General features: G+C 42.8%; 1 protein-coding gene across 2 annotated transcripts in view; it reads left to right on the top strand.

Annotated features, from left to right (window-relative positions):
• The first annotated feature begins 8,273 nt into the window (after positions 1-8,273).
• The window catches only part of fgd5a (FYVE, RhoGEF and PH domain containing 5a), a 32,213-nt gene continuing 18,005 nt past the window's right edge, over positions 8,274-22,481 (top strand). For both annotated transcript variants that reach the window (XM_086291645.1, XM_086291644.1), the window contains exons 1-5: positions 8,274-8,520; positions 10,215-12,984; positions 20,415-20,532; positions 21,462-21,520; positions 21,937-21,967. In XM_086291645.1, the coding sequence (XP_086147771.1) occupies positions 8,511-8,520; positions 10,215-12,984; positions 20,415-20,532; positions 21,462-21,520; positions 21,937-21,967 (2,988 nt within the window). In that variant the 5' untranslated portion in view covers positions 8,274-8,510. The remainder of the gene's footprint in view (positions 8,521-10,214; positions 12,985-20,414; positions 20,533-21,461; positions 21,521-21,936; positions 21,968-22,481) is intronic.

The raw sequence follows: 22,481 nt of genomic DNA, 5'->3' as shown, positions 1-22,481 counted from the left end.
CAGTTAGATACAGTGCTGTGCAAAAGTCTTGAGCCACTCGTGACTTCTTTTTGCAAGGATAATGGGAAATAGGTGATGGATGATTGAAAAATGTGCAAATACACATAGAAACAATTGTAACCGCCTTCAGGTTTTTGGATATTGCCTTCCATTTGTTTTATTGTCTGCCAAGAAGATCCCGCACTGCTTGAGTAAAGTTAAGGTCTGAGGTCAGGGGAGGCCAATCCTTGACTAATTGTGTGCTCCATGGTGTCTTTTTCTCTCCAGATATGCTTTTACTGCACTGGCAGTGTGTTTGGGATCATTGTAATGCCAAACATATGCTTTCCAGATGGTATTACATGGCGGTTTAAAGTCTGATGGCACTTTTCTGTGTTCATAATTCCTCAGTTTTGACAAGATCCTCAACACCACTGACTGAAATACAGTCCCAAAACATGACAGAGCCTCCACTGTGTTTTACAGTTGGCTGTAGACACTCACTATTGAACCTCCCATGGACACACTGGCAACAGCTGATGACTTTGAACCCAAAATTTTACCCCATAAGATGTGTTTCCACTGACTTTCAGTCCAGTTCTTGTGTAATTTGGCACACCTCAGCCTTTTATCCCCATTTCCCTTACTTAACAATGGCTCTGCTGCAGACCATGCCAAGACATGCCAAGAGTTTGGCTAATGGCTGTTTGTTGATCGTTTGCCTGTCGAACTGTGTTATCTTTGGCATTTTTCATATATTCAAAAAATTGGGAACAAATGATGTGTTTTTGCAACAGGCCACCCAAATATACAATTTGAAAATTGGTTATTTGCTAAGTTGTCTGTTATGTGTAGAGTGGTTCATCCCTTGAGTTAGGTTTCTTTTTTAATATTTGAATGGTTCATAGGTCAGTGTTAAACAATGAAAAAAAAACATTCCTCTAAAAACGGTCTGGTATAGGCACTGGACTGAAAATGAGTTACAAAGCACCCAATGTTAAAAGAAGAACTTTGGAAGACCTTCATAAACCCATGAGGTTTTTAGATGGAGCCCACTTCAAAAAAATTCAAGAATGTATGGCTCCTTGGAACCAAAATTTTAAAGGAATAAGTGTTTGCACATTTACTACTTAGTACTTTGGGTTGAATTTGGCTTCTTAAGGACGCAAGCTCGACTGAATTAAAAAAGTGACATATACGAATGCTCCGAATTATTTTGTCTGGCTGTCTGGCTATGACCTCAGCTGTGCTCTGCATCTAGGTGCCGCTTAACCTCATTAGAGGACAATGAAACAATAGATAAAATATCTGTTTGCCTACGCACACACACAGACACATGAATTATAAACAGATATTTCAGCCTTTACGTTCTTGACACGGAGACACTTTTTTTTCACAGCGATACATCTTTATTACCTACTTAAGCCTAAAGTGGCTCCATCACCTGACATCTAAATCTTTGTTATTGCTCTGGCGCCACAGTGTTGGATTCATAAGGCGATACAACACAGCAGAGCTTAGACCACGCTCAAGTGTGTGGGCATTGCAGACAATGGCCACTGGGTCAATGAGGGGTGAGGTGAGAAGTGAGTCCCAGGAGAGCGTGCAAGAAGGATTTTCATTGCTCCAAATAATGACAGCACAATATCACCAAGCCAATGCGATGTGACGACAGTAACGATCGAATGTGGTTCTTTGTATCAAAGTTCACCCTTTTGACCTCCATGTTGCTATGGAAACACTATATAGTAGCAATACCTGCTGACTGACACCTGTCACCTGGGGCAGATATCACTTTCAGATAATGTTCTTTTAAGTGCACTCTCCTTCCTCTGTTTGTCACCAACAGTCGCCCTATAGCCAAAATTTACAGTCTTTTAAGCTGTACTTCCAATTATGCTTAGATGGCAACATAGTCAGTGACTGGATTGTGGTCTGTGGTTTGATTTTGGCACACAAATGTTTGTTTGTTTTATAGATAAAGGCTAATGCATATGGAAAGAATCACAACTTGTTTAAGATTAATGCAAATAAACAGTGTGTCCGGTTGCTGTGGATGTTTTCAGAATTAAGCCAAGCCACAATCTTTATGATTCATAAAACACTGCAGAGTGCTGTGGTCTCACCAGTTATTTATAGTTTCAAAAGTTTGTCATTGAGCATTATATCTGTATTTTCAGTACTGATATTTTTGCAACTTATGAAATGCATAAATTAACAACATTTTCTGTTCCAGCTAAAAAAAATGATCAAATTATACTAACGTTGTAATTAAAAGGATTTTGCTGCTGCAAATTAGTTTTAGACACAATTTGCAAAAGATTCTTTTTTCATAATCATTAGTTTAACCAAACTGCTGAGCCGATGTTGTGACCTATGCGCTGCTATTATGATTTTAACATGATCACATATATATGCTCCTGCATATTCTACACTTTACTGGTTTTGCGGTGTTCCATAATTGAAAATTGAGCGTGCTTTGTTTGTGCTGATGTCGTCGAAAACCCTCCAGTTTGTATATGAAGCATCCTGTGCAACCCCCCTCCCCCCCCAACAACACTCGTCCCCCGAGGCTCTCTCTGTGTGTGAGACTACACAGAAAGCCCCAGCTGGAACCGCCTCAGCAAAATTTTTGACCAGAGACAGGACAGCTAAACCGCTCTTGCCCCTTGGGTGTTTGTTCATGAGAAAGAGATAAAACGAAGAACAAAGAAAAAGTAAAAAAACAGCATAAAAGAGGATTGAAAAACAAAGAAGACTCAAAGTCAAGTTTTTTCTCAATTCAAGTCTACATGGTAACAGGCTCTGGTGTAGTCACCTTGTGTTTCCAAATAAATGCCAGTGCTCCAGGGAAGTAATGTCCTGCCAATGGGAGCGTCACGGTGATATGAAGGGAAGTTGTGCATCAGTTTGCAGTGAAAAAAGGGCAAAATAACCCTCACGAAATTCCTTTAAAGAGCAAAAGTTGCCTGATGCAAACTATGATGAGTAGATTTGGAGTAATTGCATAAATAAATCTGATCAACTATAATATCTCCATCAACTGATGTTTGGTAAAAGATGGTAAATGAGAAAACTGTTGCTCAGTTTTCATGTTGAAGTGGGCAAAATCCTGGACCCTGAATTGTCACAGATGCATCCATGGCAGTGTGAGTGTGTGTGAGAGAAAGTGCTTAAAGTCATTTATGAATCTATTGATAAATGTAGCTTATAGTGTTAATAATGTTAATTAAAATAAAGTGATATTTAAGTGCCAGTTCTTTTTAAAAACGACAAATTATAAGAGGAAAAGTGCAATGCAACTTTTATAAAACAATCTTATATCAGTTTCAGGCTCTTAAGCTTACTGCAGTGCACTGCAGTGATGGGAACAGTGTGTCTAATGCCAGTGAAAAATGCATGTATATATGACCAGATAGTTTAAATGTATCTTACATCATTACCTGAACCTAATCTTATTTTAATGTACTCTAGATCTCTCATATCCTGTCAGTTAGGGACCCATCGTGATTAGAAAGGACTTAATTATTCCAAAACAAAAGCCTACTGGAGACACAAAAGGAAGGTTGTGGCGCTGGCTGTTGATATTGTTCTATCAGACAGCTCGAAGGGAGGAAGTCCTCTGTCTGAGCTGCCAGGCCTCGCTGTTTTTTGGGGGGCTCGGGGGAAGAGGGGGAGGGGTCGTGGGGATAAGAGACCACCCTGTTATCTTTGTGTAAAAGGTCACACAAGAAGCAAAAGCAACAGCCATCTGTGTTTTCCACACACTCTGATGCAGCTATCTGGATAATGGAGGGCTGAGCGCACACACGCATGCACGCAGACATCGGTCACTCGTATCTGCACCCGAGGACAATATCTTGAAAGGTGCATTGTCAGAAGAAAGTGGAAAGCCCCGCTGATATGTTATATGTTGTTGCTGCAACGTGCGTGTGTGGCTACCATTGTTGTTGAAACAAAAAGTTTTTGTGCAGGCGTTTGCTTGGAATGAATAGTGCTCATTTATATTTATCAGAGATTTGACGTATGTTTTAGTGCTGCCATTGAACAGGATGTGTCTCCTTATTTATGCGACGGCTTCAAGCAGCCTAAAGCATGATATTTTCATTTGCAGCTTTGACGTATTGTCAAAAATAAACTGGAGTGGAGGCATTCTAGCTAATGACGGCCATTCTAATACATCTAACTCCTGTCCATGGGGTTAAATGAAATCCTTTCTTGTGTTCCACGTTGTTGCATAACTCAATGCACAATGTGCTTGCACCTTCATCCAGACTTGCGTGAGACTATATAAAAGCTCTGCCAAAGACGTGTGTTTCACTAGCAGGAGTATCTGCATCCTCCCAGTCTCCTTTGGCTGAGAAATGTGAAAACACTCACAGGAAGAGTAAATTCTGGCTCGGGACTTTTTTTCACGATCCTATTGTTTTCTCTCCAGTTCCTTTAGTGGCATACACAAGCAGACTGGTCACAGTGGATAGCACACAACACATGCGTGCTCGTGTGGAGACATGTACGCCACATAATTGCATGAACACGCACAGCACATGCACACACGCGCCTTTACATGCTCAGAGCGGATCCCGTCCAGGGAATTCATGTTATTATTGTCACATGGGACCTCAGTGTTGAGCGCTATTAAAGCGATAAACAAAAGCACGCTGCACAGATTACGGAAATATATAATTCGGTAAGAACCTGCAGAGATAAAGACAATAACTCATCAGTCTGTCACAATGAAAGGCCTCTGAGGACGCAGATGCTCCTTTTTATAGAACTCCTTGAGTGGTGCACTGTTTTTGCCTCCACTGCAATATAGAAAAAAGAATAACAAATTCATCCATTATCAGGGTCTGGCCTAGTCTCTGGGCTTCAGGCTAATTAACGACAATATGACAGCTATTGTTCCAGAGCCATGGCCTTTTACTACAGAGCAATAATACTTTGTTTTTTTGGGAATGCAACAGTGCTTTCACTTTATCTTTGAGTAGCCTAGACTTAACACAAACAGACCTTCTGAAAGATAGCATGACCTAATTCGCCACTGACGCACCACTCAATCATGATTTGGAAAACTTATGTTGCATTTTTACAAAGTGCTTACGAGAGCATGAAATTTACAGTGTGGCAGGGACAGATCTGAAACAGTAACAGAGCTTGAATATTCCTAAATTTGATATAATGTACTTTATTGTTCAGATGTCAGTGGTGATACGAGGTAATCTGATTGATGTGCTGTAGACTCCTAAAGGCCCTTTGGGGAATGAAACCTGTATTTGCTGCTTATTTGTGCTGATGCCCAGGGTCTGTCTGCTTATTGTAAAGCTCAGCTGCATTTATACATGCAGTATAGCCATATATATATGTATCTGTGTGTGCAAGCAAAATTAGTGGAGGGAGTTTGGAGATGGGGTCTGCCTTGTTGAAAGAGTTGGAGGAAACATTGCTGACAGCAGGGTTTTCTTTCAGATTGCAAAAAATGTTTTTTGTGTGTATTTTAGGCATAAAAATTTCAAGATGGCTTCAAGAGACATTGATGTGCTCATTTTTAATAATGAATCATGATTTTTTTTCTTTGTCTTGCCACAGTTGTTGGAAAAAGAAAAATAATCCTGAAATAATCTCCCCTCGCATTTTGTAATGAAGTCTGTTGTCCTGTCATATTCACCTCGTCTGCTGTGAAGTCTCAAAATCAGAGTCTATTCAAAAGTCTCTGAAGAGCACTGTTGTCCTTACTGGTTCACAGTTGGGGATCAATAAAACACGTCGATGATTGTTCGATCCGCTGCAGGAGTCAAACGCTTTGCCTTCCAATTATAAAGGTGTTAGAGGTCGCTTTAAAGGGTGAAAGACCTCTGCCTGATTGTTCTCAAGCATCACATTAATCAATAATGCACTGCAGTTTGACTGCATGGCTGCTTAATTCACTGGTCTGCTTTCTTGGAAAATTATTCAGTGCAAAAGTTTCTCTTTCGTTGACACACATATCTGTGTCACACATGTGCTTTCTAGCAACCAGCTGCATTAAACTGTGATATCTCGCAGCTCTCTCAGAGGAATAAATACATTCAAACCATCCACTGAGTCTAGTGATTTGCTTGTAAAGCAGGTGTTATGGATTGTGTCAGCTCTGGGAACAAGTTGCTGACCCCTTTGCCCAATCCCTTTCCTGTTTGGTGTTGGGTGTGCTGGCGAGTGCGGGGTGAGATCAAGTCAGTTTGTTTTTCTGCTACTACAGCGTGTTTTTCTCAATAATATCACCGTTGTCCCCTTCTCTCTTCCAGTCAAGCCATGTTCCAGGTGGGGTGACAGAGCGCAGTGCACAGCCACAGGCTGTCCAGGAAATTTGTGTTCTCCATCCAAAAACATGTTTTGACCGTCTGTGCCACATCTGGTGGAGATATTTACTACTGAAGCCATTCTTTTCTGCAAGAGCATGACACAATACTCTTGACAGGTTCTATTTGCACACCCAGCAAAAGCAAAACACATTTTGCACAAATGAAAGCACACAAAAAAAAGGTCATGCGCACCAATTGTGAATAAAATACTCTTGAGGGTGGCACATTGGCACTGCCAAAAGACCAGACCGGAGCTATCTTTAGTCATCCAATTGAAAAACAAAAGGTTGCTTTACGGCAGCTATAAATGTGCTACTACTGACAAAAAAAAACCCCACTTGGCTTCAGCATACCACAATAGTTTTATTTATGTTTTTTTTACAGCCTCACAATCTAACAATTGGCAGCGGAACAACTGAGTCACAGTGATCAAATTGTTTTGCTGTACCGTATTGAAAAATACATTAGTCAGCATCATACACAAATAAAGAGTTTAATTACTGCACCAAATGCTGCGGTCACATTTCCAAGTGAAATAATCTCATATTTAACATCCTCTATGGTGATACAGTTAATAATTCAGGAATTGTATAATAGCAAGCAGTAATTTTATTTTATATTTCTTAATTAGACGACCCACAGAAGAGCAAAGATAACATGGAGTCATTATGACATGAACACTCTCTTTGCACCTGCAGCAAAGTCTGGTCCCTTCTGCACCAAACCATCTGGAATGGGAATTTTCCAGTGTGTATAATGTATGGGTCTGTACGCCAGCGCAGCAGTGAAGACCAGAGCCCTGTGGTGATACACTAGATGATTCTTTCATTGTGCTTCTCTGCTCTATCACTATCCACTTCAACTGCGCTGTAGAAATCCCTGAGGTATGCCGCTTTGTTTGACCTTCAAGTGGGTAGAAAAGCAGGAAGAAAGAGGTGAGCTCCTCCTATTCTAAGTGTGGGCATTTAACCAGCATTGGGAGCTGTCAAATCAGAGACCCCTAAGTGGGCTACGGTCCCAGTCCCCCCATGTTGCACAAGGTGTCCTTGGAATCCCACCATAAGCCCCACTTTTAAGCTGTTTGAAGTTTTTCTATTCCTCGAACCATCGTGCTCTGCAGAGCACCAGTCAATCATCTTTGTTGGAGGTTACCTAAGGGGTTAACATTACCAACCTTTCCCATCTGTTGCTAAGGAAGTGGTGCCTGTTGTGCAGGAAACTGGGAGAGCAGTTTCCTGTTATGAAGAGAGGTTTTTAAAGGGTTGCATTCATTCAATCATGCCACAGATGCCGGGCCAGGAAGCCCAGCCAATAGCAAAAGCTTTGGCGTCCTAGAGAAACTGTTTTTGGAAACTGCTTTTAGGAGCCTTTCTATGCACTGTTCTAGTTCAGGAAATGCTCCATGAGCAAAACACACTGGAGAAAAACTGCTTCATTTCTGATTAGATAATCCAGTGATGCTCCAAGCACGACAAGTATGCAGCGACACAGCTGAACAGCTTATCTAACTTTGTGGATCTTCCAACTGTCATCAGTTACATGTCAATGAAAAGACACCTCACACGCACACACACAAAGAACAGATGTTGTTTTCCATGCAAAAAACAATAAAAATGTAGCTGCAGATTTAAAGATGTCCATCGGGTCGATACGGTGCTGAAGATGAATTGTGGCTTATAGTTTCATATTTACTGAACAAATCTCTCTCAACTCCATCTGACCCTGCTGGTCTGTATGGCAACATTTACACGCATATGTGGAGCAAAGGACGGCCACTCGTGTGGTGAAGTACACTGATTCGTCAGTGCCAAAACTTCCACAGTAGCTGAGAGAAATTGGTGTGCAGTGCATTTTGAGTGGGGCTGAATCGCGCTTCGAGTCCGCGCTGCGCTCTGTAATCCTGCCTCAGGAAGCGCCAGGAAGCACCTCCCGTTTCCACACAGCAGCGTCCGCTGTAGCATCAGCACTCGAGCTCAAAGCTCAGCTGCTCATTCTGCGAGAAGAGGCACCTTGCACAAGTCGACCACCACTGGAGAAGATAAAGATGACATGTTCTGCTCCTCTTCCTCCACAACTTGATTCTCCGGCGATGCGTTTGGATTAAGTTTCCGCGTCATTTGGAGAAGCACGATCGGCGTGTGGGCAAAAATGAGGATAACTTTCGCTTACCGTGTATGATGATGTCCAAGAATGAACGCAGGTTGGTTGTGAAATACATAAGCTTTTGCGTGAACACACCAGAAAGGCAACTTTTGGTTTTACATGATGAAAAGTGTGTTAATGCAAGAGTGTTAAACTGTGAATCTGGTTAATGGTGCCTGGAGTTATATTGCACCTACTTGCTTTGCACGTTACAGGATGATTTTCATTGTATGACTGGAAATGATCTGGTCCGTTACATTTTAGTTAGTTTGATAGTTTGGTCACACGTCTACTGATCTTTTTTCATGTGAATTATCTGTTTATAACACTTTTTGAGTGGTTTAAATCACAGACCCGTTATGGCCAGTTCCCAGTGGAGGGCTCCACTAGGAAAAATGTCCTGTTATAGTATTAGATTTGGAATTAGGATTATAATCCATCTCTATGAAAGTGCACAAACCAATTGTTCTGGATAAAAGGTCACCTGTCCTGAAAGGTTTAGCCTTCAGTTTAAGTGAAAAATTTCAAACAGAATCTCAACAGTAATTATCAGTTTCTTTATGACAGCCTCCTCGCTTTAGATTTTAGGCTGGTTCGGTGTGATTTTTATGGTTGGTATTCATAATAAGGACTCAGTCTGAAATCATATCCTGAGAGTTTGGCACTGTCAAGGTCCCAGTGTCTATCTCTTCCTTTGTTTTTCAAGCATTTGTTCTAATTGAATTCTTGTTGCGTAATCCATATCCTGTTGTTTGCAGTCGGTTGCTTTGTCAGACTGGCATCCTTGTTTTTTTTCTCTTCCTCTTTTATTGTTCTTCGACACACTCTTTCAGGAAAAAAAGAAAAGAAAAACTGTGTGTGCTTACATATGCGCTTGTGCTTCTGGGTGTTTGGGAAGAATGGCGAGAAGGAAGTGCATTTGTGTTGTGAAAATATGTACTCCTAAAGAGGTTTATGGAGGAATGATGGGGGGTGTAGTTAATGTCCTTTCCCTAACCTGCGTGGAGTCCTTCATGTTGTCTCGGCTGGCCTGATTAATGAACCTGGAATTCTTTTTTTTTTTTTTCATTACTGAAAAAAAGTCAAAGTGTTGGAAGAATATGCTATAAACGAGACGGAGAGTGCACTGGCACACAGAGAGAGAGAGGGAACACTAAGAGATAACCAGGGTGCACACAGGGTTTAATAGGATGTGCGTCAGGGCAGGTACTAAATAACAGGAAGAGACCAGGGGTGTATACACACTTTGTTAAGTATGGGTGTGTTTCATTAGAATTATAAATTTCACAAGCATTGCTCTTCACTGAATTAACACAATTTAACACCTACTTCATTTTAATAGTAAAAAAAATAAAGTTATTATAGGTATGACCACCTTAATCATATCTTATGAGATTGTTTAAATACACATATGGCAGTGTGAAGAATTCTTATGAATTTAGTTGAAAAGTTTTCACCGTAATCAGCCCATCATTATCTAATCCTGCTTTAACTGGCCAATCTGCATGTGTCATTTCCTAGATGGGAAATGTTATTGTTCCTTCTCTAAGTACCCTGTGGCTCTGTTATTTTTCCTGCTGATTGTGTCCCCTGCAGCTTTCTGCGTGTCACTGACTACTACAGTGTACAAGGTTTCCTCTTAGCAGTGTACACAGCAGCAGAAGCCACATGTTTTATCTCAGCGCAAGCTTGCAAAGTATGGCAAATATTATTTGCGTCACTAATTTCTTTAAATTTTCTCACTTTCTTCAGATTTTCAAAATCCACTGCAAGTCCCTCTACCAAAGGTCCGCAGTCATCTCACCATCAAAGTGCAGTCCAAGCTAATGTCGAGACCTTGTCCCACTGTCCAAGGTCCAAAACCTCCTGTTGCCCCCAAGCCCAGACCCCTGTATGAGCCTTACCCACAGGGGGAGCCCTGTGCTCAGCAGAGTCTCAGTAATGGAGATGTGGCTCACTCTGATGGAGAGACTGAAGAGCTCCATGAAATGGAGAATCAGGACCAAGAGGAGAAAAGTGAGGCACAGGAAGGGGATAATGACAAAGGGGACACAATAGAGACAGAAACTAAAAAGGAATCAGAAAATGAAGAAGAAATATTAGATAATAACGGTGATGTAGACAGCATCGGCTCTGATGACACAGTCAAAGCAGATGATATTTCCACTGTTGACACTACTGAGAATGAAAATGATGACACTGACTTGAACTCCCCTGAAGATGGCAGTCGCACTGATGATGATGAGAATACACCAGCACCTTCTCAAACTGAAACAGAAGAAGAAGCAGGAGAGGAGGATGAAGAAGTAGAGGAGAAGAGATTAACTGAAAAGACTGAAATACTTTGTGAGCCTGCAGAACACTCAGATGAAGCTTTAGAGGAATCAGACGCTGATCAAACCCAGTCACTCAACAACAGTGAACCGAAGGAGGAAGTCAGTGAAGAAAGTGACGAGCATCTGCACCATGACTCACTTATAAATGAGAATGAACTGACAGGTGGAGGGTTTGCCTTTGGATTCAGCATGCTTCCAACTGTAACTGAGGAATATCCCTACGATGTGATTGGTCCCACAGACGATGCTAGTGATACATGTGAGTCATGCGACCCAGCTGAAACAGGGGACACCGAGGTCTGGCAACCAGAACGGGCAACCAAGGATCCTTCCGGCTGTTTCCGATTCACATCCAGCACGGAGGATGTGTTTGGGCCTTACTCTGTCATACAAGCTGTTCCGGGAGATGTGACTGACACTGCTGACCCTGAGTGGAATCAGGATGATACTGATGGGAAGCCTTCTACCACAGATGAAGAGCACACAACAGGCTATGCTTCTAACCAGGAACCTTACTATGTGTCATCAGATGATGTGGACAAGTTGGAGGATAAGCAGGCACTTTCAGAACTGGGGCACATCGATGAGGCCACTGAACAGTCAAACGAGCACACAGAAAAGACAAAGGACAGCGAGTCAGCAGATGAGTATGCAAACATTGATGATTCACTCTGCCCTAAAGACGATGACCTTGAGCAGGTAGAGTGTGTCTCATCAGAGGATTACATCGAGATAGGTGATGACGATGAAGAGGAAGCAGAGGAAAAGAAGCATTTCCGAGTAAAAAGTGCAAAAGAAAGAAACGCCAAAAGAGAGCAGGCTCTGCGCAGCCAAAGAAAAAGCTGCCAGCCTCGGCTCAGGTTGTGTAATATCACAGTGCCAGCTGACCTAGACCTGGGCCGAACCCCAGAGCTAACCAACAGGGTGGTGTTTGCCCACACGACCGAGGCCTTTGAAGAAGACATAGAGGAACTGGACTGCCATATTGTGCCTTATTATGAAGACACAGACTCCGATAGTGAAGAGCATATTTATGAAGAGGCAGGGTTTGACTCAGAAGGGGAGAATTTTGTGACACTTGATCGAAAGACAATAGTCACTCGATCACGATCCTATTCTGGGAAAGTTCCTGGTTATGTCCCGGAAACGGTACCAGAGGAGACAGGGACGGAATACCAGACCCATGACTACTACACGGTGTCCTTGGACAAGTACAGTGAGTCTACCAGCCACCCCCAGCAAGCAGGTATAAACTGTGTGATTCCATCTATGAAGTCTCGCCGCTTCTTGTTATACTCACGGTCTGCAGATGGCCCAGACGTGTCCTTGAGCAGCCCACTTGAGATGGGTCAATCATTGAAAGATGAAATCAGGATGAAGAGAAAGGATGACACCCTTTCCCTTCCATGTATGATAACTTCTTCTGGAAGTTTCTCCCAGCGTAGCCATCAGTCCTCCAGTGGTGTTTCCACACCAACTTCTCTAGTGGACATCCCTCCACCATTTGAGCTGGCTTACATCACTAAAAGACCAGTTACCAAGAGTTCCCCATCCCTCCTCATCCAACACGAACCCAGTGACCTACCTAAGAAGAAGAAGTCCTCCTTTAAGCGCTTTTTAGCTCTGAAGTTCAAGAAAAAGACAGATTCAAAGGGATTCAGTGATGGAAGTGTCCGCTCTTCGCGTTCTTCCTCTGAGTCAAGCCACCACGGTCCAGTGAGAGTCATCGAGCTTGATCGCAGAAGCACTGGGAGCTCTCCTCAGCCCCAGTCCCGCATGGTGAAACCTCAGCAGCGTCCTTCAGACCTCCCATCCACCTTTCTCCTTTATAAAGACCAGCACAGGAGGAAAGGAGACCCCAAAGCTTATGGCAGGAGCGTCTCTAGAGTGGAGTCCTTCGAGGAGCGCTCTCGCCGCTCTGCCATGCCGCTGCCTTTGACCAAACCCCGCTCTATCTCGTTCCCCAGTGCAGATACCTCAGACTACGAAAACATCCCAGCCATGAGCTCAGACTATGAGAACATCCAGATCCCAGGCAGACCCACTAGATCCCACACTGTTACTGAGTTTTTTGAGGATCCAAACCGTTCAACAGTCCCCTGCAATGAGAATGATGGCTATGTGGATATGAACAGTTTCCCTGGGATTGACAGCAAACCCCAGCCATCGAAATCGGACAATGAAAGGTAAGATTAAAAATCCAGCTGCTCTTCAAATGATTTAGTTTTAAAACCAAGATTTTGAAAAGCTTGTTTCATCTGAGCTCTAAAAGAGATGTTACCTCACACCCTACCATCTATAGTGGCATCTTATTAAATGCATTAAATGCATACAGTCATACAAAGATGAACACGCAAGTGCTACACAATATAGACCAAAGTTATTAAAGGTTCGGTAACTGAGTGCCTAGTTTATACAGCCAGAAAAATTCAAACATTAAAAATATTTGGTTATTATATGAAACGTATTTGGTCAGATCTGGTTCCTCTGTTGGTATTTGCTGATTTATAGGTTTTTAACCATTTTAGAGTTGTCATGACCCCAGCTTTATTTGTGTACACTGGAAATGTTTAATCTGATGGCTGAACGAGGCTTAAAGAAATTCAATCAAAAAGCTTCCTTTGTCATTTTCTGCCAATAACGATAAATGAAATGTACCTTAGTGTATTTTACCGAGGACCGCTACCTGCCTGGTGGGTGTATCTTTAGAATCCCAGATATAGACCAATACAAACAACTATCAGTGTTTTTTTTATGGCTGTGAGCACCACAAAGGATATCACATCTTTCTGTACTGCACTGGGGCTAAAGCTGCATCCCAACATCTAGGCTAAAGAAAATCTCCATATGCTATGAATTGGAGTGCACTGGCCTTAATACACTACAAAAAACTACTAACAGCCAGTCTAGAAACAAAGCTTATTCTGCCTGTTCATTTTGCAGTCTGCAGAACAAGAGAGCGCATCTGTCACTGGAATCAGTTTTAAAGTGAGTAAAGCTTGAGTTGTTAGGGGCAGCGCAATGCACGCAAGAGTCCAGGCTTAACCCTAGAACAGCTGACAGACATTGTGTGTGAGAGATGAGCAGCCTGCTATGTCAGGCATCACTGGCTTTGGGAAGAAAGACAATGCTTATGGGAGAGCTTACTCCTGATTTTCCATTTGGTGGATTTAGAGGTCACATCTGGTGGTGGTGCTGCTTCTTCTGCAAGTCTGAGCAGATAGAACAGGTAATGGCAATTGCGTAGCTGGCAGAGTGCAGGTTACACACATTAGAGAAAGTCATTATGGATGCAATTAAAAGTGCAAAAATTGAGAGGAGGTTTTTTTTCACATGTAAGAAGTGGCGAACACTAAAGAAAGTGTGAGAGCGTGAGGGGAGGGGAGGTGTGACTAAAAGGAGCTGATCAGTAAGAAAACAAAGAGAATAGCGATCAAGTGAGGTGGTGGGTGGGGGCAGTAGGAACAGGAAAAAGAGAGCGAGAACAGTTGTGGTATAATTGCTCTCCTGTACCTGACACTGATAGTTAAGTTCAGGAGGGCTTTTATTAAAGTAGCTCTCTCCTGAGTGCTCCTCTTTCATTGGACCCTTGAGGGGCAGCAGGGTTTACTGCAGTGCGTGATAGAGTGAGGAATCACCGAGATCAGACTGGGCCAAATTACCCCAGCCTGTGGCACAGCTTCAGCCACTGCAGGCCTCAGTGTTTCCCCAGTCTTAATAAAAGAGTCGTGTTTGATGACTTCTGTGTGGTCAAAGAGATGGGTCATTACCAAGAGCTCTGTGAAATGTTTAAGATGATCCTGGGACAGAATGCTTCCTCCTTAATTTGCCCTTATTTCTGGCAGTGTCCTTTGTTTTGTTTTTTTATTTAATGATCAAATCTACAGTTTGTTTTATGGGTTTATTAGCAAATTTTGTCCTTCGTAACACTTAGCCACACAAAGCTTCTTCTCCAGGTATGCAGCTGTTCATTTTCCCCATACCAACATACATATTTATATACATATTTCAACATCATTTTAAATCATTTGCGTTTCAAGCCCTTTCCCGTGGCTTTTTGTCTCCTGATGATGCTATCAATGTGGCTCATTGTGTGCCAGAGGTCTCACAGCGCTCACAAGGATGCAAAAAGCCTATCTGTCCAGTCACCTTGCCTATTCTTCGTTCCCCTGGAGAGGCATCTATTGCCAGGGTCACTCTTTAGTGTATCCATACATGTCAGAGTGTATATACCGCATGTGTGTACCTATGTTTTACTGCCCACAGTAATAAAGTCCTGTATAGTTGGTGTAGGTGCTTTTGTCTGCGTGTATGTGTACATCTTGCCCAAAACTCTTTTCAAATCTTGACACTTGCCACTGTCCCAGGCCACCAAGCCGACGGAGGCAGTGATTTATTGAGGAAAGATTCAACAGTCAATGTGGTTGTAGACCCACAGAGGAAAAAGTGTGTTTTTGTGGTGAGGAAAATGGCCAAGTGGCCCCAAAGCAGTGCACACAAAAGGACCATGCCTGCAGTCGCAGACATGCATTTTAAGGAGAACTTACAGGCTTGGCTTGTTTCCACGCATGTGATTAATGTCCAGCAGCATTCAGACGCTACTTTAACACAGGCATTCAGGCAAAGCAAAGAGACATGTTCATTAGCAAGCTACCATAGTGTACAATGGATAAGGAAAAGGTGCACTAATGATTTATTCCAAGCCCTATACAAGATGTTTGTTTGTAAGTGGTGTGTATATGCATATGTGCACGCATACTAAGTTACAGCTCTGTGTGCTTTATCAAAGATGAGTCTCATGCTGAGTGTGCAGCCTCAGCAGAATAATGTTTGCCAAGTAGCCCTTGCAGTAACAAATGAGAGCTGGCAAACAACCATTTTAGCAAGGAAAGTCCAGGATTTAGGACTGTGCTCAAATTACGAAGCATAAAGTGTCCCTTCAGGTACCTCAAAGCACTTCCAGGTAGGTTTACAGTAATAATGCAAATATGTTGCCCACACTATGCACACAGTAAAAGGTTTCCACTGTGCTGAGCTCAGTGACACATGCATCTGTGGTTTATCTTTTGGCATCATTTTCACTTCAAACGGTTCAACGTGAACCTCCTCAGAGTGATGACAAAGCCTTGGCATGGCCTCTGAAACAGCTCCTCCACCCACTGTTATGTTAGTGTTAGTAGTGATGAGGGAGACATCTTAAGTACATTGTTGCACTGGGTGGTGGCTGTGTAGCGAGGTGGTGGACAGGGTGTGTCACTGGTTTGGCCAGGCCTGGTGCCAGTCACTCTGAGGTCATTGCCAGGTCATCCCCGGGGAGGAAGCGTCCAGCCTAGGAGCTTCCCACCAGCCTGTTTACAGGAAATGCAGGACGAGGGCTGGGCTCTGGTGGGAGGCAGCAAGGTGGAGAGAGGGGAGGACAGATAGAACGAAGTGGGAAGAAGGGGGTCACCGAGGTGGGGTGGAGGCTCGCAGACTTTCCCTTGAATAGCAGAACGAGGTGTGGTGCAGTCAGGAATGTCAGGTCCGATGTTATTGTTGTTCCAGTTTATCAAGACCATCCCCAGACTCTCGGCATCTTGGCCCAAAGTATAGCAGCATTAAGGATGAATCAACCAGAAGTGAACAGGAGTTATAATGCTGTTCTATATACGGATGGAAGGAATTGCAACCAATTACGATGTGGAAATATTAATAACCTCAACCTATTGATCACATCACAGGGAAGACAGCAGCAATACAGCAAGTGTTCTTCTCACAGTTTCAGCTACACAACAGCCACAGGCTATATGTAATCGTCCTCTCTAAAAACAGAAAAACAGCTATTTAGCACTGCTCCCACACTCTTAATCCTCCCATTAGTATCCCAGTCTTCAATAGTTAGCAAGCTAATGAAGCTTTTCCTTTGGTCCTATTTCTTGTAATAGTGCCATTAGGAGAGGGAAAAGGCCTGTCTCATTGGTCCAAATATATACTTTAACACTCAGCGTTTAGCTCAGTTGAATTACATATTACAAGCATCGCCAAATTCGCAGCAGATTGGTGGAATATCGGCCGTTTAGCAGAGAGCCATTGTGTCTTCCTCGGAATTTGACACAGTAGATTTAACTTTGTCGCATTAACAGGGGACATTGCAGTCGGCTGGCGTAATAGCATTGCCTTAATGGTCTTGTGAAAGGCCTAATGAATTAGTATATTACAAAACTCATATTTGCTGGTTTAAATATGGTAATGGCATTTATGTATTTAGTTGGTTGAAGTTTAAATTTGGCATGCCACTCTTTAGAGTAAAAATAGGGCAAAATGGGCTGTTTTTAAAGTGTCAGTATATTTTAAATCAGCAGTCATTGTGTGTGTGTGTGTGTGTGTGTGTGTGTGTGTGTGTGTGTGTGTGTGTGCCTTTCACATTTTCTTGTTTGGGAAACGGCTCTTGGCCAGTGTAAAGTATCCATAACGCACACAGAGGGTTTGTTTACAAAGATTGTTCTGCCGTTCAAGGTTGAAGGTGAAAAGGTGAAGGTGAGAGTTTGTCTTGGATGTTTGAAGTAATTGATCTCACTTTGAGCTTAGGAGCTATCCATTCCCCCACCGTTTCTCTTTGTTCACAGCATCACCCACGCAATCCAGGCTGACCTGTCTTCTCTAAGGTCACCAGGCTGGAGGTGCTTTCACCAGCCAAACCAGTGAGGTCAATTGGTGTCTGTGTGTGCACGTGTGTGTGTGAGTGACTGAGTATGTGTAAGTGAACGGAGTTAAAGTCCAGGGGGATACCTCTTTTAACCTTTGGTCTACTCTCAGTTTGCGCTGAGGGCTGTTTGAGGCATCAATAAAAACACTGATTAAAGGAATGCATGTGAGAATCTATCTCACATGCTTTCCTCCTTCACTGTGTCACTGAAGGAGGATCATGCTTGAATTTGGTGGGGTGAAGAAAACAGTAGTGTGAGTGGAGACCTGAGTGAGGCAGGCAGACAAACAGAGAGGTCAAGAACCGGATGCACAGAGACACAAGGTCAGCTAGCAATAACTATTAACACTTGTGAATGTCTACTTGGACTTAACTTTAGTAGCACATAAGTGTGGCAGAGACTGGAGGGAACAGCCTGGCTAGAAATATTGCAGACTAATGAACCTCAGGTCTGTGGGAGGATTGGCAGCAGGCCGTGTAAATGGCATGCCACACCAAGAACAAACAGCAGACCAAACAAAAGCATTACACACAGCAGCAAATGCAAGTAATGAGGAAAAGGTACAAGGAAAGATCAGGTCATTTACATTTTCTCCAACAGGTCCAATTCAAGGTCACACAGGGTCAGACGATGATTCACACTCAATGTCATTTAAGAGTCACAGATTAAATATTACTTGATAGTTAGATTAAAGTGTGTGTTTTTCCAGCTCACAGCAGTATTTTGAACTGCGTGCTTCACAGTGTATCTAGTCAGGTTAGGTAAATGTGGCCAATCACACAATGCTAGGGGGAGACGTTTGTCTCCAGAGCTTTGTGGCTGATGTGACAGGAGGCAGGTCTGCGATCCCTCCCAGTCAGCTACTGTCTTGAAGCAACATTGGTGCACCAAGACAGCATTAAAATGGCAATAAGACAGAAAATAGATAGATGTGAAACTTCCTCCACAGATAGTGATGTAGTTGCTTCACAACAGCGATTTAACAGCAACTCAGCAATCTTGTTCTTACATGGGAATATAACCAGAATACAAGCAGTTGGCAACCAGTGGAATCGAGTCCTCCAGTGTAAAGAGGCAAGTTTGCACACCTGTAGTTCATTTACTCTGGTCCCAGTAGTCTTTTCATTTCATACATAGTTGCTATCCTGTACAGACCTGTGCACACCTATAGTGCCTTGCTGCATCCCAGAATACAAAGTATTCATGGCTATGGGAAGTTTTTTAGCTATGCTTGCAGCGCATACCTGGTAGTTGGTTCGACTGAAGGTCCGATCATGTTCACATCTTAAACAAAGCGCTCTGGAGTTCGTTTAGAACCGCACCAAGACCACCTCCACCAAAGGGTCTCAGTGCCATTGTTTCGTTCCGCACCCAAGTGCGACTACCGTGTTCACATCTGCACAAACAGACTGCACCAACGAGGAAACTAAACCAGAGTTTGATTTAAACTGACTGAATACTCACTCAACCAGGCAACCAGTGCAGTCGCCTTGTGATTACACCCAGAGGTTCACCATGCCTCAACCTCTGGGTCAGCAGTTGGTCCTTGTAACTGCTTTCATTTATCTCAAACAACAAAATAATTCAATGTGATCACCAGGCAACCACCAATTTTTCCTAGTCACAAGGAGGTTGCCATCCCACTTTTACTAGGTCAAGTGAGGTAATAAAGAGCAAAAAGGTTGTGGTGTGAGAAATGTTCAGACACACCATTTTTAAACTTTTAGGTCTAAGAAATGAAAATATTTGAAGATGTTTACCAGTGCTAAGCTTCTGTCACAAAGTTCTGAAGGTAAACTTTATCCCAGTTATGATTTTTTTTTCAGCATAATGGTTAAAATAATAAAATACAACTTAAATGCAAAACAGCTCTTACTTATATTCCACCTTGAGTCATTACCAGGAGTAAAAACTGATCAATATGATCAGTTTTTACTCCTGGGTTAAAATTCTGAACTTTGCTATGCTGTAATTGTTGAGTAATGTAATGTGATTTCCAGTGTCTGCCAAGAACAGCACTGAGGTTTGTTTAGGCCACCATGACTGAGACTCCTGTAGCTATTAGTGAGTGCCAGCGAGTGTTCACATTCAGGGTCATTTTTTTAATGCTAATTAAAGCTGTGTTCTTGTAGTCATGTATGAGGCTCAGTGACTGTGACAAAAATGAGATCTTGGCTCTACTAATAGTGTGAGAGTATATTTTGTGAACTGATTTATTTTCTAGTCACTTAAACTCATGTATATTGAGGTGCTTTTTATTTAATATTAAGTAGAGCTCACTAACATGAGTTAGAATTTAAAGTGTAGTAATGTGTGTTTCATTAGAGCACAGGCAGTGCTCCCAGCACCTATTATACCTGTCCTATACATGTCATACTGCTGCTCTGCCAGTAACTGTTACTCAGGTATCTTACTGACAGTGTGACTGTTAGGATACTGAATGGGTCTTAATGGGCCAGAGGGCATTAGCACAGATTGCATTTAAAGGGATTAAATGTGAAGTGACCTACAACGTGCCCCTCTCAGGTGTAGAAGCTCACTAAAGGATTACCGGCGCACATACACAAACGTGCCATCTGTGAAGAGCACAAATCAGGAAAGGGATTACAGTATCCCTCTGGAGGGCTCCATATGAGGACAGAAATGCTTAGAGATGCACACAGGAAAAAGCAAAACCCACAATTACAGGGAGTTTGCAGTAATCCTTAGTGTTTTAAAGGAAGCCCCATTAGAATACGGTGGCTTTTTACAGTAAATGTGCTAAATGCGTCCTCTGTGCTACCTTGAAATCCCAGTTGAATATATTCAGCATCTTCCTGGTTAAGATTTGCTTTTATGATAAAGCCTCTCATCAAACTAGATAATTCATATGTCATATTTCATTACCAGTGCTGTCTTGCTGCTTTCATACTTTTTTCTCCCCCTGGCAGTGCCTACACAGAGCCTTTCCCAATGAACCCCGTCTCTGCTGGGCTGTCAGCGGATGAGGACCACGGGCGTACCTCTGAGGAGGAAGAGGGGGCAGTAGAGCAGGGTTATGAACGACAGGTGAGTGGTGGTGGGATGTGAAAACGAGTGAAAGCGAGAGAGAAAGTGGTTTATTTAGCCCCATGACCTGCTAATTGGTTTAGTAGCTCTAGATGAAAAGCTGAAGTCCTGCTTTATTTTGTTGACAGTGCTAGATTTGAATTATCAGACCTTTGACAAAAGTAAAAACGAAAAATGAGGGGTAAACAATTTCTGTATAGTAGAAAACAGACATTTTACAGTAGCTCAAAGATGGACCCCACCCATCCTGCTGCTATCACAATTGCATCAGCCCCCTGCTCTCGTTATGTGACATTCATTTCCTTGTTCTCCCTTTCTTCAAAGAAAAGCCACAATAAATGAGAAGAGAATGCAACGAGGAAAAAAGTGAGGTTTTAGTTGTTGGCCCCAGGAACAGATTCATTTAATTGCATTTTGTTTTGGTTTTATTTCAAGGAAATGAGGATCGTGTGACTTTAATGCAGTATTTGTGAAATGCAGCACATAGGAACAAAAATAAGGCCGACAAGCACAGGAGCTGTACCGGTAAATCCCTAAAAGGCTCCGGTGTTATGCTTTGGCTCGGATGTTTTGTAGCCCTTTGATTAGCTTCTAAATCAATGGGCAGCACTGTTGTCACCACACACACACACACACACACACACACACACACACACACACACACAGGCTCTCATACATAATGCATCTCAATTTAAAAGTTACGTATTTTCAGGAAACCTTCACGTCTGCGCTGCAGCGTAATGAAATAATCAGTCTTATTTTGACAGCAAGAATCTACAAAAAAGTGGATCTGAGTTTTTGTCGGGCTCCTCGTCTGCCGCGTGGCTTGGCTGCGCATTAGCGTTCGAGAGCAGTAAGTGTCCACAGAGAGCCTTTAAACATGCACCGTGTTCATTCGTCTCCCGCCGTTCTCCCTCCCTGTCACGCAGATTGATGGCCGATCCCGAGCGTTCTACATCGCCAAAGAGCTCGTCGACTCAGAGAGACTGTGAGTTGCCCGCACTTGTGGATTCCTCCAATTTGAGCCACATCTCTTCCACGTCATCACAAGCATCGTCCTCTATCGACATCTAATTTATTTTTTAATACAATATTGTTATTTTTATGCCCCCGCCCCCCGTTTTGCTCTCCATTTCCATCCAACTGCATCCCCGCCTTCTTCTCCCTCGTTCATCAAGCTGCATGCAGAGTAACTGACAGCCAATTACACAAGTGTCTTTCACCAGTCTCGCTCCTGCCCTGCTGCCCACTTAACCATTCCACTGATGTAGTTTTTCCATCATGCATAATTTAAATAATTAAATGAGTCCCATGGGAAAAAAAGAACTTAGTTGTGTAGAAGGTTGTAAATTCCTCCCCACAGTTTAATTAGATCTAATGCTTCTCTTCTCTTCTTGTTTTCAGACACATCAGCGGCCTGAAGCACCTTCAGGAGGTAAGAGGACATTCACCAGCACACGCCACAAAAGTGTCACACAGGCTTAAAATCTCTCCTGCTTGAAGGCCTATTAAACTGTCTTGATAACATCATATCCTGTGTGTCTGCTCCCCAGTCTCTGTCTCCTTTTTCTCACTCCCTCACCCCCCTCCACCTTTGTATGGGTCCGTTCAGGTTTATCAGTGTTGTTGCAGCAAGATCTACTTCCTGGTTCTGACAAAGTTGACATGTAGTACTCTGGCGTGGTCAGTTGTAAGATGACGCAGCGTTCCTAATGATGCCGTCCTTGCGTCCTTACTCATCTGACACTGTGTGCGTGCACATCCCCACCCTCGAATGGCAATCTGCCACCCGAAGGTCACGAAAAAAAACAAAAAAACAAAGCAGGAGGGTCCTTTTTTATATTTTGCGCGCACCTCAAGTTCCTCGTGACCGTGTTGTGTCATCCAGTGGCGAATTTCCCTCTCATTAGAGGAACAAGTAAAGTTATTGTTGGACAGAGGATTTGAAA

This window comes from Aulonocara sp. 'chitande type north' Nkhata Bay, linkage group LG5 (genome assembly GCF_057382095.1).
Source record: "Aulonocara sp. 'chitande type north' Nkhata Bay isolate Kocher_YH1m ecotype deep benthic linkage group LG5, A_spYH_male_GT1.1, whole genome shotgun sequence".
NCBI classification, from domain to species: domain Eukaryota; kingdom Metazoa; phylum Chordata; class Actinopteri; order Cichliformes; family Cichlidae; genus Aulonocara; species Aulonocara sp. 'chitande type north' Nkhata Bay.
Note: the sequence above shows the minus strand (reverse complement) of the source record. Positions and strands in the feature narration are given on the sequence as shown.